Source organism: Egretta garzetta, unplaced genomic scaffold (genome assembly GCF_000687185.1).
Source record: "Egretta garzetta isolate BGI_Z169 unplaced genomic scaffold, ASM68718v1 scaffold25, whole genome shotgun sequence".
In the NCBI taxonomy this organism is placed as follows: Eukaryota; Metazoa; Chordata; class Aves; order Pelecaniformes; family Ardeidae; genus Egretta; species Egretta garzetta.
In genome coordinates, this window is record NW_009259800.1 from 2,491,706 (window position 1) to 2,508,103 (window position 16,398).

The 16,398-nt window shown below is 42.8% G+C and overlaps 1 protein-coding gene across 1 annotated transcript in view; it reads left to right on the forward strand.

The window, feature by feature from the left end:
* The window catches only part of FBRSL1 (fibrosin like 1), a 403,985-nt gene that overhangs the window by 207,989 nt on the left and 179,598 nt on the right, over positions 1–16,398 (forward strand). Inside the window, exon 4 of the mRNA XM_035895374.1 lies at positions 11,028–11,057. Coding sequence (XP_035751267.1) covers positions 11,028–11,057 — 30 coding nt within the window. The remainder of the gene's footprint in view (positions 1–11,027; positions 11,058–16,398) is intronic.

Here is a 16,398-nt window from a genome sequence, read left to right on the forward strand (position 1 = left end):
TACAAGGCACAGTGGAGATTTGCCTTCATACCTAAATGATTCCAGCTCCAATTCAGAAATTAATCCCCACTTCTTAGTGTTCATGCTGGAATTTTTTGCGTGTCTAGCTTGCATTTGAATGGAAAAATCTGCGATATACTTCGGGGCGACTTCAGAGTCCTCAGGTGGATGTCTTCCTGCATAGCCTGGTATGTTCTTTTGTCGCTGCACCACTTGGACTTAGAGGGAGAAGTAAGGAAGGAGGAAGTTGGCAGCATGAGAAATTGTGTGTGTGTGTATGTGTAAAAAAAAAAGAAATAAACCAAACATTTCTGTGAATCAGGTATAACAAACCACAGCAAGTTTCATAACCAGAAATCATCACCCTCATCCTGGAGGGTGACTGTTATTAAGCAGGATACTAAGATATTAAGAAATGCCTTTCCTCCTGAGTTTCGTGGTGAAATCCTCTCTTAACAGCTTCCCGCAGCTAATAATGGTTCTGCAAGGAGGGAAGAAAGCCGTGCGTGTTCTTCACTAAATAAATATGTAAATGAAACTTCCAAGCAGAGTCGCGTACCATGGAGTCAGAGAGCTGAGAATCACTAAATGCTTTCCATTAGAGCGGGGGTACTTTAACAAATCCTGTTGTTTGTAGTGGCCGAGTACTTTTTGGTGACTCCATAAAGATGTGGACATGGCATAGTAACAGACTAGATTTGCAGTCCAAATAGGAGAAGAAAACTGATGTTTATAGCAAGTGAGGAATTACTAGACAGATCATTATGGTTAAAGTGGCTTTTGGCTATATCTATATGGAGTCCTAAACCCCTCCTTAATGTTAAGGAAAGCTTGTAACACACACACACACACACACACACACACAACCCCAAACTGCAGCAGCCCCTAATTGTTGTAAATAGTGGCTTTAAGCCACTTTCGTTCGCGGCATAGCCTGTCTAGGCATCCTTGTGTTAAACAAAATTGGAGTTGCTCTGCACTGTGAGTCACTGCAAATCTTCTCTTGGTTCCTGCTCCTCCCTGGAGAGCGTGAGGGACAAAAGCGGCTGGGGCAGGGGATCCGGTAACTCCAAGCCAGGAGGCTCGTGGTAAAGGGGAGGCAGCAAGGCGAGGTGTCTCTTGCAAGCGAAGGGTGTTAGTCATAGCTTAAAACTGTAGAATAAAAAAGTAATGGATGTTTCTCTGGCTCTTTAGTGAAAGCCCGTATACAGCACTGAAGCTGTAATGTCTCCAAGAGTGTCTGTCTAATGAAAAGAAAATGAGTGACGGGTGACACAATGCCCAAGCGAGGGGAGAATGAAAAGAACTTGGGAGCACTTCAGAAGAGAAGCCAACTGCATCTCTTTTCTTGTCAGAGTCTCCTCCATTTCGTAAATTGGTGAAATGCAGTGTCAGCCATTCAACTTTGCGTGCACTGTCCTTTCAATTACCCAAGCATGGCTGTAGGATCGCACCACTGGAGCTTGTGTGGAAATGATTTGAAATAGGAAAGAGGTGAAAAAGTTTCAGTTCATTATTTGTGTGGTCCTTGCAAATGCTGGGCTAAATTTGTCCCATAATTCCCATTACCCCTTGGTGTCACCACAGGCGTCACAAGTGAAAATGACCTCCTGCATTGTCCGATCTCTCTTTCTTGGCAAGTGTGGGCTGAAAGTAAGCATAAGATTGCATGTATGCAGCTGTCTTTGGGTTTCCCAAAGCATCCGTCCCAAGGGTACCAAAATTCTGCAACTATAGACGTAATGAGTCAATCACAATCAGTAAATTGACTCCAAGGCAGCTATATCAACCTACCATTAAATGCTTAGAATGAGTCCAAACAGTGCGAGGGGGGGGACGGAGAGATTATATACTGAAAGAGACACATGGAATACGTAGATCGATCTACTTTTTTTCTAACCATAGAACAAAATAGATTGATTCTCAAAAAGGCATCATTAAATCACCCAAAAATTATGGAAAAGCATTATCCTGGTATATTAAGGCCTAAAGTAGGAGGTGTAATATGGTAAACGAGTCAGAAAGGCTCTTAAATGTGGTACAAACGTTGCTGTGTAGATGGCATTGGATGCTGACTTTCCTGTTTTTAATCAACGTGTCTTTATTAAATGCTTATGTAGCAACATTCATCTGTGTAGGCCTCAGTAAAAGACTGCATTATGGAAAGATGTTTCTACCTTTCCTATGGGGGGGAAGGGGAGGGATGTGAGAAGCCAAGAGAAATCTGGTGGCTCTTACGGCTTTTTCAGGATGGGTCGGTCGCTCTCACCCGCGAACTAGGTCATTTTTAGACGTGGCTTGAAAGTAGGCAGCTGTAGATCTTACCCTGTAGATCTCAAGGAATAATTTGTCATTATCCCTCTTTTCCTAAAAGTGCTTTCCTGTATATAGGTGTAATAATAAAGAAACCGTTTCCAGCATAAAAGATGTGCTTGTCAAACCACAGCAATGATTTTCCAGTTGCTGGCTTTTTCAGTTGTGCAGCCTTCTAATATTTCTGCTTGAATTCTTTCACGACAGAAGCAAATGAAAATTACACCGTGGTTTTTAGGTCTCTGTTCCCTGTTTTTTGCTTGTCATGTCATGAACTTCTTCGAAGCAGTGAAATGGCAGCCCATCTCCCTGAGAGCTCCAGACAGATTTCTAAAGTTGTCTTGTTAACAGCTTGTCAGAAACCTACATTTCAGTCTCGCTGAGTTTATATCATGCAAAAAAAAAAAAAAAAAAGTTGCTGGAAATTATGATTTTTACAGGTTCTGACATTTTTCTAAAGAACTGAAATGCTCAAGGCTGCTGTCTCCCTTAACAGGCTGTGCTGTTTTGGGTAATATTCTGCGTTGCATCAACTGAACATCAGAGCAACATTCAGTTTCTTCCCTTTAACGTGTTCTTTGAATTATTTAAGGTGTTTTGATGTTGGCTAGAATTTGTAACAAAGTCCTCCAGCTTTTATCCTAAAATATCAAAAAGGTTGAGATTTTTTTCTCCCTCCCCCCCCCCTTTTCTCCCTCTTCCCTAACTCTTCCTCCCTCCCCCCTCCTGCTTTTAATAGATCCTTGCATGGATCATCAGGGGACTTTCTTTTATGTTGTACAGCATGAAATGACTTAGTCAGGGTCCTCCTGATTAATTTATGAGTGCTAAGGAAAAGGGAAGGGGGGAAAAAAACAGTCCTTGAGGGATTGACCCTAAGCTACAGCAGATCAACTCAATTTTATGGAATGAAAAGAGACTTAAACAGCATTTTTAGTGTCGGTTCCTCGACCCGCAGAGGTAGGGAAGCGCCCTGCATCTGGCAGGCTGAAGCAGGATGAGAGGTACCCATCTCTCCGGGCGGCTGATGGAGTGGAGTTCGGCTCTTCAGAAGCACCGAGCGCTTTTAGAGTTAAAGCTGTGGCAGATCGGTGGATTAATGTGCTCTGCCTCCAAGGGACAAATGCTCTTTTTTTTTTTTCTTTTTTTTTTTTTCCCCGCCCCCCCCTTCCTCCCTCCTTCCCTTCTCTGGGCTTGCGGATGACAGCTGTTGGAAAATTAACAAAATGTCCTCTTGATTGCTGCTTCACAACAGGGGCCCCCTCAGACCAAACAGCACATAGCCCATACAATGCATCGCTGCCCCTCAAAATTAGTTATAGTGCTCCGGGCTATTCTCCGCTGCCATAGCTAATACTCTCTTGCTGTTCTTCTCTCCCCCCCTCACCCTCCCCCTCCGCAGACAAAGGCTCAGCCCATGCATCTGTAGTGCTCATAACCTCCCCCTTCCCCCAGCCAAGTGCTGAGGAGAGAAAGGGAAAAAAAAAAAAAAAAAAAAAAAAATTGCTGCCCTGAGGCTCAATCTGTTTCTTACAGCTCTACCCCGGCACTTGGAAGCCTGAGCTGGTCTAGCCATGGGGAGGCCCTGACTCATTTCATCAAACTGTCAGGGAGGCAGTGGAGCTAAGAGGACTCTGCTGCCTGGGGCAAGTTCAAGTCAACATTCGATTTCCGTCCTCCCCCCGGCCCCCGCCTTTCGCTTGGACACTTTCTGCGCTCTGGATCTAAACTTCTCCCCGAGCTGCAGCAGCTCACAGCTTCTTGCCAGGAGGAAGGACTTGTGGGACCTTATAAAGGACACAGTGGCAAAATTGCTGCAATAAATCAGTGGCCCTCTGACACTTGGCGGTAGCTTAATGTTTTGGCACTTTCTTTCCTGTGTATGCCTCAAGTCCCATTAGCAGGCTTTTCTGTCAGTCTGGCTCATGATAAAACTCTCTCTTCCTATCATCTTAAGCAAGCCCCTGCAGACATGAATCCGATGCCAGACTTAATAGGAAACAACACCCTCCCCTTGCACACAGAAGCGCGCATCCATACGCGCTGCTGCTGCGAGCTGCTCCCGGGAAGTTAGCTCAGAGGACGGGGAGAGGGGGAGGGCTCTTAAAAATAGGCTTGATTTTACTTCTTCCTTTAGAAGAAACATTAACAAACTGGGTTTTAAGCCTAATGCTTCCCTGAGCCTTGCTATTAAAAGAAAATTCAGTAACTAAATATGGTTGGAAATAATAAGATAGCAGTAACACGGCCATCCTCAGGGACTGTGTGAGTGGGTGTGCAAGCTCCATAGGTATCTACACTGTTCATATATTCTGTGCAACTTTTTACATATACATTCTACCCTACCAGCTTGCACTGTATTATTATAGACAGCATATTTAATATTTTTGCCTCCTCTCAGCCTTACACGTCCGCAGACAATTTTAGTTGCAGGTAGACTGGTTAGATTACATGTCCCTCTGGGCTGGGATCTGGTTTTTCACACGGCTTGCTTAGATGTCTATCACTGTCTGCTTAATCATAATATAAATAATATCTGTAGGTATGTGTGTTTGTGTGCAAAGAAAAAAACAAGCCTCTCTGTCAGCTGTTTGGGCAGGAACCTGTAATTTCTGTGCTGTATAGTGTCTGGCACAATGGGGCCCTATAGCCTTGAGGCTGTGTGGGCACGGCCTAGATCATAAACTTCTGGTTAGGGTGGAATGGGAGATACCGCGTTTATGTGAATAAGCTGAGATGACTTCTGTGCAATTCTCAAAAGCTTGGAGGATGTGGCCCCGTTTCAGATAAGAGAGTGTTTCTCTGCACCTAACCGATGACATAAAAGCCCAGTTGCCAATCTTGTTGCAGTCTTGCAAGACTCGGGTTGTTTTTGTTTTCATTTCTTGGAGCTCTCACTCCTGGCCGGAGACAGTTTATGTGAGTATCTGATTTCATGTTAATCAATATATCACTTTTATTATGTGAAGAAAAACTGGATGATCTGGAAGTTAAAATATTGGGGGTAAGAAAAGAGTCAAAGGATGTTTTCATGGTTCTTAAACTCACCAGAAAACATCCAGAATCACAGTACAAACAATTTTAATATCGATTGGAAGGAGCTGGGTGCTAGTGGAGGTGTCCTGGAGCACAGAGCCTATGTGCTGCTTCTGCGGATGCTAATTTTTTGGAAAAATCTATGCATAGCTCATTCCAGGCCCAGACCCCTTCTGCACTCAAGAAACCCTAAATTTACGTGGCTAAAACACTACAGCTGTGCTAATTGCCTAAATGCTGTACTAGAGCCAGCAATGACCCTACTGACCACCTCTGACTCTAGGTCCACCAGAAAAGCTTTGCAGTGGAGATCCACCTTCATTTGCAGTGGCACAGACCTCTGCAGTATCCATCGCTGTCACGTGTAGTGGTCTGATTTCTGCTTGTATGTCATGTGAACCATGGTGGGGAATGTTCATATTTCCCGTTTCAACCTTAGCTTGTTTGGGATGAAGGAGGCGTTAAGGGGTTTATTTTCAGTTCAGCGCAGGCAGGTGTGCCGCTGGTGGCATCTCCATCTTCACAGAAGGAGAAGGCCCTTCTCCAAATATGCCATTGTCTGTGTTTTACAGCAGCCACAAGCTCATCTTTCTTCCCTGCTGAGATGATTTGTACACACAAGTGCTGGAACACATTGTAACTCCTTGCCTGGTGGGAAAGGCAGGATAGAGGGGGGTCTTGAAATGTGAATTTCCACCTCAGCCATCAGAAAAAAAAAAAAAAAAAGAAGCCACAAGAAGCCACAGGGCCTGGTCTACATATATGGGAGCTCTGTTTCTGATTCCTCAGGTCTTTTGGGTGCAGCAGGAGAACAGCGGGGACAGAGGGGATGGTGGAGTTGCTGCAGTTGCTTAGGTGGAGATTAGGAAAGCGCCAGCTTTTCTTACTGTTTCACTCCCTACTTCATCCAGCGCCTGAACCTTCATCCAGAGCACGGTCCCATGGCAGCAGCCACCAGATTGTGCCCTGTCCTGGTAAAGTTTGGCAGACTCGTTTTGGCACTGGGTCTTGGTGGGTGGAGGGCCCACCTCTGCAAAATGCACATGCTCCTCCGTGGGGCAGAAGGGGGTAGAAGGAGGGAGGGACAAGGCCTTTTTAGGGAGCACTGAGCCGATGCTACCTGAATTATGTGTTGTTTCTCCTTAACTTTATCTCACGGGAGGCTTTTTCTGACTGGAATCTGTCACTGCAAGAAATTGTTTCCAAAAAGCAGCACAATTAGGGGTCAGCTTTGCAAACATTCTTGGTGGAATTGAGAGGCAATTGGCACAACCCAGTGAATAATCCTTTTAGGAGCCTTTATGAACCCAGCACAATGGCTGTTTACAGTTTCGCTTATAGACTAGGAGTGTTAACAGACCTTTAGAAAAATCCAGGTAATTGAAGCTTTTGTCTTTCAATGAGCCCCCGTAGCTGTCAACAGTTGCCATTCTCCACATTTTCTTTAACTTTTTTGTTTTGACAAGGGCTTTTCTCCCCCAACAACAGCTGCGTGGGAGGTGAGGGCCGCTGGGTGGCTGAGAAGCTGGCGCAGCCTTGGCCTGCTCGGCCTTCGCAGGGGAGCGCCACTGGCCTCCTCCTCCCCAGGCCAGAGTAAGTTGTCTTTTAAGACACAGAAAATCCTCTGGGTCAACCCAAAGTTTCTCTTTTGACTTCATTATTCATTTAAACATCCAGGCGATGGTAAGGCACCAGCTTCGGTCTCTCTTTGTCGACCCAGGGCTTTGCAGGGGTGGGCGGTGGAGGCGAGGAGGCTGGAGAAGAGCGGGTGTGCAGAGACTGAAGGCTGTTTGTTACCACAGAAACTGAACCAGCCCATTGAAATCATGTTTTTTAACACTCCCCCGAAGGGAAAGGGTCAACAGCGGTTCTGTTTTTCGCAGATCTCTCCAGGCGGGTTTGGTTTTGCTGTCGTCGTTTTTTTCGGTGCCATTGCATGTTCAGCAGCCTGTGGGTTCCTGTTTCTCGATGCAGATGTGGGAGTCTGTTTCTTTAAAATAAAAAGAAGAAAACCTAAGTGAATTCTGAAGCTTGGGGGTTTTTTCTACTGAAGCTGGCTGTATTTTCTTCAGGAGTTGGTGGGAGATTAACATGGGTTGGTAGCCATGAGTCTCAAGCTCTCCATTTTCCAGGATGCTGTATGTTAAGCAGAAGACCAAATTTTTTAAATAATGGTGTGTTAGTTCTTCCCCCATGAACTCGTATCATAGACTGCTTAGTAGCTTTGTGTCGGTTTGGGACTTCATTCTCACATAGATTAAGATGTGGTATTTTGGTGGTTTAAAAGCCACGCAGTAGGAATCAATACGGGGACATTTTGTGTGTGTGAATGAGTCCTATGTGGCTGGGAGAGGACAGCTATTTCGTAAGGCAAACAAGGAATTATGCAACTTGCTGTCAGAAATAGGGGTTTTAAAGCTCCCATCTTGCAGTCGCAGCTGCACGGTGGGCTCCGTGTCCGCACAGAGCCACGTGCGTGTGTGGATCTGCATCCGCAGCCCCACTGGCTTCTTCAGTTGCAGGACTGATGCAGTCATGATTAAAGTAAAGAAGACGTAAGCTAAAATGAAACAGAATTCTTTGCTGTCCTTTCCATTTTAAAAACAATTAATTATGGAGCATTTACAGATCCTGAATGGGGAAGAATGTATCCTCAGAGAGCAGATGTTTGCTTCATTCGTAGGTCTGTTTATAAAATTTAGCATGTGGATTTGATGGTTCGCTGGCTTTTTGCAACTTTCACTTATCTACATGAGACAAAGTTGCATATCGGTACAAAGCAAAATTAGGCATCTACATAAATCAATTCTGCACCTTTCAGTAATGAAGCCCATCTGTAATAGGTTTTTATACTCATTTATAGGCATACAAATTTTTGAGGTCAAATCTGTTTTCGACAAGAAAAAGACTGTCCTCTTTTTTTAAATAGGAAGATAAACTCTGCTACAGTTAAAAACAGAAAGCAAGACTAAAATACTACATTGTATTTATATAATAATGGTTACTAAAGTTCCCCAAAGTTGTTTACATCTGCTCTCAAATATTTTTAAGTGAAATTTATTAGTGTTTGCAGTACTGTGGTTTTAGTAAACCAGGGCTCGTAGGCAAAAGTGTCTTGAGTTTTAATCATAATTTTGAATGTTTTCTAGTCAATATATTTTTGAATTTAATTTATTTGATTTTTTATTACTTCAGCTCTTTTAAGTCCCTGTAAGAATTAAAATTTACATTGGCGTTGCCTAAGCATACAATTTTAAGCAACACAGGGCTGAGTGTCCTGTTTTAAGCCGTTTTTCTGATAGGTCTAATTCCACGGTAACGTGCTTTTAGTCTGAACTATGCGGGTTGAATCAACGTCATCGAAACATTCTGCCTCTAAAATATGAGTGTGCAGGTTGAATGAGCACAATGATTTAAAACGGTAACTTAGGCTACGTTAGCATAGACCAGGTTTAAAAGGTAAAATAAGGTGGTCTTCGTGACCCACTGCATTATGCCAGTGATCTGGAGGAATGCACACTCCCTGTAGCTTTCTGACTTGATTTCAGCCCCCTGGGTGGAGGTGAACAGCTTCCCTTGAGTCAGCTGGTGTTTCTCAGGAGCATGCAAGTAATATCGAGTGTACTGCTGTGGCTGCATCTTCCCCCACCCCCACCTTGGATTTGATGAACGTGGTGCTTTGTCAGCGTGAATTAGCACTGCCTTGAGCAAGCACAACTGAAGCAGGTACTGGGGCAGCCTTTGCCCAGCCAGTCTGTTTCAGCGTGTCTCAGTGGTGATGGACAGTCGGTCCTCTTCCAGGCCCAGAGCAGAAGCTTCTGATTGTTTGTGGTTACGTGGCATGGGTTTGGGAGAGTCAGCAAATAGCTGCTGATGATGATTTATCAGGACGGATTTTACTTTTGATCTGAATGTCTGGTTTGTGAAAAAGCAGAAACTCTGTTTCCTATATATTAACTTTCACAAAGCTCCGTGACAGAATAGAAGTCCCTAAAAAAGGCACAAACTGCTTACAGGATGGTGTTTGCTAAAGACGTGACTATTTGACATTCTTGCCTTCCGTGCACAAAGTAATTGGCTAGGGCTTAATGCAGTCTGCTGCCATTAACACTGGTTATTCCCACAGGACTTGCCCACCCACTGCTCCACAGCCCCTGCAGAGCAGTGTCCTGCCTTCCTGTAATTTCTTCCATTTTTGCTTCAGATTCTTTTTTTCCCCAAATGGTTACAGATACAATTAGGTCTGTGCACATCCTTCTAAACAGTTGGATTTCTCTATGAAAAATGTGCTGTGGATCAGGTGGGGCAGTGTAAAACAGTTTCATTTTGAAAGAAAAAGACTTCTGCTTAGTCGAGACTATAGAAAAACAGGTTCCTTAAACCAAGTGTACCTTAAACCTTCTACTGCAGTTAAATGGGGGGAATTATTAGTGAGTTGGGAAGCTGAGCAGTCTTCACTGCAGAATCACCGTGGGAGACCCCTCTGCTGTATTGTGGTTCTTCATGTGCTCGGTGTGTTTCAGAGAATTTAAGAGTGAAAGGTTCCTCAGGTGTTTGAGGTCAATCATTTCATCTGCCAAACAAAGAAGAAGAGATTAAATAGTCTCTTAAAAATCTGCAGGAAGCTGAGTGTAACAGCTGACATTTCTGCTTTGTAACTTTGGGATGAAAGGATGTGACAGGGAAGATCCCCCCTTCCCACTCCATGAGGAGCAGGAGCTGGACAAAGTGACCAAACAGATCTATTCCTTCTTCTACATTCACGACACTGAAGCACGTCCGTTCTCATGGACCATTTCCACATCTGTAGCTTGTCACTGCTGGCCTGCAGAGTCCCCTCTTGTTGAACCAGCGAACCCGACAGGGTGCCGCCAGTTACAGAAACCCACCCAGAGTATCCCCATCAGTGGCTGGCTGAAGGAGAAAATCCCCGTTGGGCACAAAAGCTACAAAACACACTGGCCACTTTCTGTCAGTATAACAGACGCTGAGAGATTTATTTTTATTCCCGATTGTAAATTGTTCTCAGCTCCAGCTGACAAGATGTGCATGTCCTGAAGTGGTCAGTGCTCAAGTTGTCTTTCCATCATTTGTGCTGTGAAAATAAAGCATTTCGTTTTCAGAGGCTGTAAGAGATTACATTCTCAAACTCTTTAAGTAAACACTTCCTCCTGAGATCATGATCTCATTCAAACTAAAAAAATGTACCAGAATTTATGATGTATTTTAATTACTATTCTTGGTACCACTCATTAAATTAGAAATTGATTGCCAGTTTCACAGTTTCCTTGTTAGTTGACAAAGTGCTTATCAAGGTGAAGCAATGCAAAACTGTTACTATATATTCCACAATTTAGGATGATAAAAAGGCATGCTTTTTGTTGTGGTATTCATGGTACAGTTGTTCTTATAATGCATCGCTGATTGTCTTATTTGTTTAAAGTTTGCTTTTCCCCATCCAAGTAAGAGTGTACCATGGTTTTGTAGAAGAAGAGAGAAATGGGCTTTGTCTGGTTTATGCTAGCAATCTAAAAGGCATTACTGCAAACATCAAAAGTGTGTTTCATTGAACTGAGAACATCATAAACAGCCATCCTAAAGATTTAAAAGGATGATGCAAAAGATCCCTATACATAAAGGTGTTTCTCAAAATCTTTTTTTCTCTCTCTAATCCACAGTGTGACAGCGAGAGCGATATTGACGATAAGGTAAGGCTGAATTTCCTTCTTTCATGTGCTTTACTAGCTTGGAAATTCCCACATCGTAAAAATAAGAATGAATTTGAAAATAATATTTTTCCTCCAGTCTTCATGTCAAATTTTAAAATATCTGTAACTGAGTGAAACAACATTGGATCAGGTACTCTGTGGTCTTCACTAGTTTTTGTTTACAGAAAAGAAACTTCCATTAACGTAATAGATTAATATGTGAGCGTTTGGTGAGACCCGAATCATAGCATTAGTGCTGTTTCAGAGGAAGTCTCCTCTGATAACTTGTCAGGAGCCCATATTTTATTTACAGTAACCTTTGAAGATGTCAATTTTGTAATCAGTTTAGAAGATGGGACAACTGGTAGCTACCCTCAAAGGCAGTGTGGTAACTGTCAAGGAGTGTTTTGTCATGTTGCATGCATATTTATCACAGAGCAATGATTTTCCTGACCTTCTTTTGGATACAGAGGTTGGTCATTGAAAGGTTGTAGTTGTGTGGTTTTGTATAGGGATTTCTTGTTTCAGCTTTGCAAGGAAAACAGAGGAGTCCCACTACATAGCAACAGTTGCGCCATGCTTTTGAGCATCAAATGTATAAAAGACTTGAGTATCCCTTGCTGACTTCTCTTCTGGCAGATCAAACTTGGCAGTCTCAGGTTAGATCTTCATCAAACTTTTATTATATTTTGGCTGTCCAGTCTCTTGCATTCATTCATGAGAAGCTGTGGCACGGAGGTTTCTACTGGATCAGCGTTACAAAAGTAAAGGCCAACTTCAGATAGCCCTGTCTCCTTGGCAGCACACTTCGCTGCAGACATACATTGGAGGTTACCATGAGTTCAAGAGACTAAAAGCTTCTTCTGATTAAGTCTTTTTCTTTTTTTAAAATGTTGTTAGAGCTTGGGAAGCACTAAGTTTTCTTCAACAACTTGTTTTAAAAATCCCGTCAGATACCAAATACCCCCGAGATGAGAGGAAGGCTTGATTGAAGAGAAACATTTAAATCATATATGTTGAATGAAAGATACAGTGCATATTTTATTTTATTTTATTTATGTGCATATATATATGTAAAGTCACTCCCTGAAACCACCACCACCACCAGAGTTCTGTTTCTTACAAGGTTACACCACGGTAGAGCTGATAGCAGGGGTGCTGAGGGTGAAAAATTATTCCCTAAAAGCTTAGATACCATGGGGTTAAAACATTTCTTAGACTGCCCAATCAAAGAAAGTAAAAGCAATCACTTAGAAAACTGTTTAAAGATCTGCCAGTCAAACCTCAGATGAAGTTGTAAGTGACATGTAGTTTTATTATACAGCTATGCTATTAATGATTATCTAAATTACACTGGTAGACCCAGCTAGCAGCATTACATCTGAGACTGACGTTTGTTAGATTAGGTTTGACTTCACCTTGTAGAGAAGAAATTGAAATCTGAACAACATTGATTAGCTTTCAGAATGTGGGATCTGAGGTTACCTTCAGAGGAAGCTGCATTGTGTTTGGCTGGTAACTGACTGTCCTTTACAGCAAATGAAAGGCTATTATAGCATTCCTTACCATTAATATGGCATTTCTTTACATATCTGTAACTGTAATTTGACCTTCTAGGCTCACATATTTCCCAGCTACCTTCTCCTTAAGGTGACTCCACCTTAATAATAACATTTCTTTTCATCATAAGGAGAGCAGCACAAGATCATCATCTTTCTATCTCTTGCCTGATCTGTAGAGACATGAGACATGACATCGGTTCTATTAAATAGGTCTCCAGAATTAAGTAGGGTTGCTTTCTTGTCAGCAAAGACGTGTGCACATGCATGTAAACTCACCAAGGTTGAAGTGAAGAGGCTTCAAACCTTTCATGGGGCTAATGTAAATGCAACATTGCCTTCCAGTTGGGGAGCACAAGGGCAGCCTGGCACTCTCTGTTGGTACCTGACATACTATATTCCTCTGGAAACACGTTCAGTATTTGTCTAAAACTTAACCTGGCTGATGCAACAAGGAGGTATAAAAATATTGGCATGAATGTCCTGAGGGATTACACTGAAGAGTGGGTTTTTTCCCCCTTCCATGTGTTGAAAAAATGTATCTTCTAATAATGCTCTCTGGCTATTGCAGCCAGATGGAGTATTCGACATACTGTCTAGCCCCACATCAGGCTTCCCAAATTACATGACGGGTTGGCTTCATTTCACAGCGCTGCAGAACAATCCTGCTTTCCTGCTTGGTCAGCAAGAGGCAGCTTTCTCTAGGTACACCTACGCGCACTGGCACTAATGAAGGGCAGGGCAGGAATTACTAATGTACTTTTGATTTGCATAACACTTTTTGTTAGTCATAAACAGCGGATCACTGTCGTCTCTATATAACTCATGAGGAAAGCAGACAAAAAAAGAAGTTCGTGTACAAGTACAAACTGAGTCAGTGATAGAGCTAGAAGCAAAACTGAAATTTTCCACCTCCTACTTCTCTCTCTGTACCATGCTACTAATTATCCACTATTTATTTAGTTCATAGGTATATGGGGTAATGAGCTCTTAATGTTTTAAAACATAGACGTTAGAGTAAAATTAAGGCTATACCCTCACTGCATTGAAAAATAGAAACACGCTTCTCATGATTTTGGTTTTTTTTTTCCTTGTGTAGTTTTGTGCAGGACTCCAGGGGAGAAAAGTAATTGAGCATAGTCAGTCATACGTACAGTATATCAGAATCGAGGAGCCATTACTTTAGTGCAAGGTACAGTTTCAGAGCAGATTGTGAGAGTGTTTCCAAACAGTGTGCTGCTGTTTTTAATAATCGAAGAGCAGGAGCTCAAGGCTGGGGACTTGTCCATCCCATCTACTTTCTGAGAAGTGTCTCTGGCCAAGTATAGCCTTTCACTTCTGCATCACTGCTGAAATCTCAAAGGAAGTAAGTGGGATGATACTTTCTCACACCTATCATTCTGTCACCGCTTGCTTCTCAAAGAACTGTTCAAAATAGCCAGACTAATAAAGTGAGCTGTCCAGCCATTTAACCAAGCGAGAAACTTAGCAAATCATGCGTTCCCAGAGATGCAAATGCAAATCCTGTTTCTGTTACTGTATGTTCATTGAAGTACATCGGTTTGGACTCTGCAACTGTTAGGAGAATTGCAGGGTAGTTTGCTGAAGCTGTGGAGATGATACTGTGCTTTTTGTGAGGGAGGAGGGAGAGAAAGGGAGTTAGTCTGATAATCGTATTACACTGTCTCTGCACTGTGCAATAGCTGCGATGTGAGGCTCACGGTCCATAAACACTGTTACTGAAAATATATACTTCCTTTAATAGCAACAACAGCATTAACAGATAGCAATTACCCTTCATTTTCAGGAACTATAAAGTCTCCATTAATTCAAGATTTATGTAGTTATAGCATTTAGCACAGGAATAACACCACAGAGAATTGGTTTATACACATGTAATGAGAGAGCTTATGGCATACTTTAGTGAACATTAACATAATAGAGTAATATAAACCATCAACAGTTCCACTTATTGTCTCTTACCTGCTTTAGCATCACAGTGAAAAGTGGCTAGCAGCTTGGTAATGTGCTCTGTTAAATGGTGTTCTGCAGAAAGCCAAAAGTCAACTTGTGTAAAACAAGGGAATGAGTAATCTCTGCTCGTTACTCCAAAATGTTGCTTTCATTTTTTTTTTAATAACAGTGTTCAAGATTGCATTAAAAAAAAGCCTGTTTCTTTCTTTCTAAGTAATTCGGTGTTCATGTTCTTTCAGTCTTGGACTTCTGTCTGCTGTGTGCGAAATTGTGGGTTGTCAGCTTAATTACATGGCCCCGCAGTGTAAGCGAGCTCTCCAAATCAGGGGTTAGATATCAGGCATTCCTTCATTTAATGTGGTGCTAAGTAGGATGTACAAAAAATGACACCGTATTTCTAAGTTGAATCAGTATTTACCATACATTTGCTCTGGGGTTTGTGTTTGTGTTTTAGCCGTGGCAAGCAACCTTTGAGACTGGTAAAGCCATATCCAAGGTGGAAGCAAAAAGTTTTGAAGTCAGGTTTCTGAAACGGTGTTTTCACACTACTTTCTGCAGCAGCACAGTGAGTTTATTAGGCCCTGCTTGCGGCAATGTGAATTCATTCAGCCTTGCCATGCTGTTGTTTGCTCTGCTAATTTCTGAGTCCCAGTAGGTGCCTGGAAGCGTGCAGCAGTGCACGAGCAAGTGCGGTTCAGATTCAGCAGTTGATACATGGGAGAAGAGCAGCACGGTAGCACAGAGCATGGTCGCTCCACCACGGGCTGGGTTCCCATCCTGCTATGTGCCATGCAGATGCAGAACAGCCTGTGGTTTAGGAATGAGATTAGAGAGGGTGAAGGGACTCAGATAAATGGTGGGGGGCACAGCGTTAACAGCAGCACAGTTTCAGTATGTCAGCAGCCTGTTGTTGTCCGGTTTGGGGTTTGTAGGTATTAAGGTAAAGGGGAAGTTTTTAGGAGGCATCTGAGAGGAAAAATCAGGTAGCTTTATGACCGTGAATGGGAAGTTACTCTCTGTAGCAAAAGGCACAGGTGTAAGTAGTCAGGAGGTGCTTATTTGAAAGTTTAACAAGGGGGTGATCAAGTCAGACCAGTGAGAGATGAGTTTGCATTGATAATGTCAGTGTTGGGAAGAAGAGGTAAGCTGTGAAAGAGTCAAAACAGGAAGAGTGATAGTTTGCAATTCGGGAAGTGGAAAGCTGTGTAGGGAGCAAAGCCACGGACTAGGAAAATGATCTTGTGGCAGCTTTTTCCTTGGCACAAGGACACAGTTACATCTGCCATCACCAGAGAAAAGGATAAAATGATAAATGAAAGGTGAGGTAGTGAGAGCTCAACCAAGAACTTAGTTGTGTGGATGAGCAGAGGATGCTCATTATGTTATAGAGAAAAAGGATATACAGGACTTAAACATAGGTTGGTTGTTAAGATGTAGGGAGTGGTGTGAGTCAAAGAGAGCGCTGAGAGCTATGGGCTTGAGTGAGAGGTGGAAGTGATAAGAGTGGAAGCAATGAGGAGAGTAAATGGTGTGGAAGATCTGGGGATGAAATTATCACTTCTGTTTCAGCTGCGTTGACCTTGAAAGGGTGTCTACAAGCCTGCAGGAAAAATCATAGTTTAGGCAGCAGGAGAAAGGGATGTAACAGTGAAGAGAGATCCAGGAGTCGCTCTAGCAGAAGCGGTCACTCTGTGTATGGATGTTCTGTATGAGGTTACCCAGAAAGAAGATAAAGCCCCATGACACCAGATGGAAAAGTTCAGGAAATACGGTCTTAACGATGCTCAGAATTACAGCGGTGGTTACAG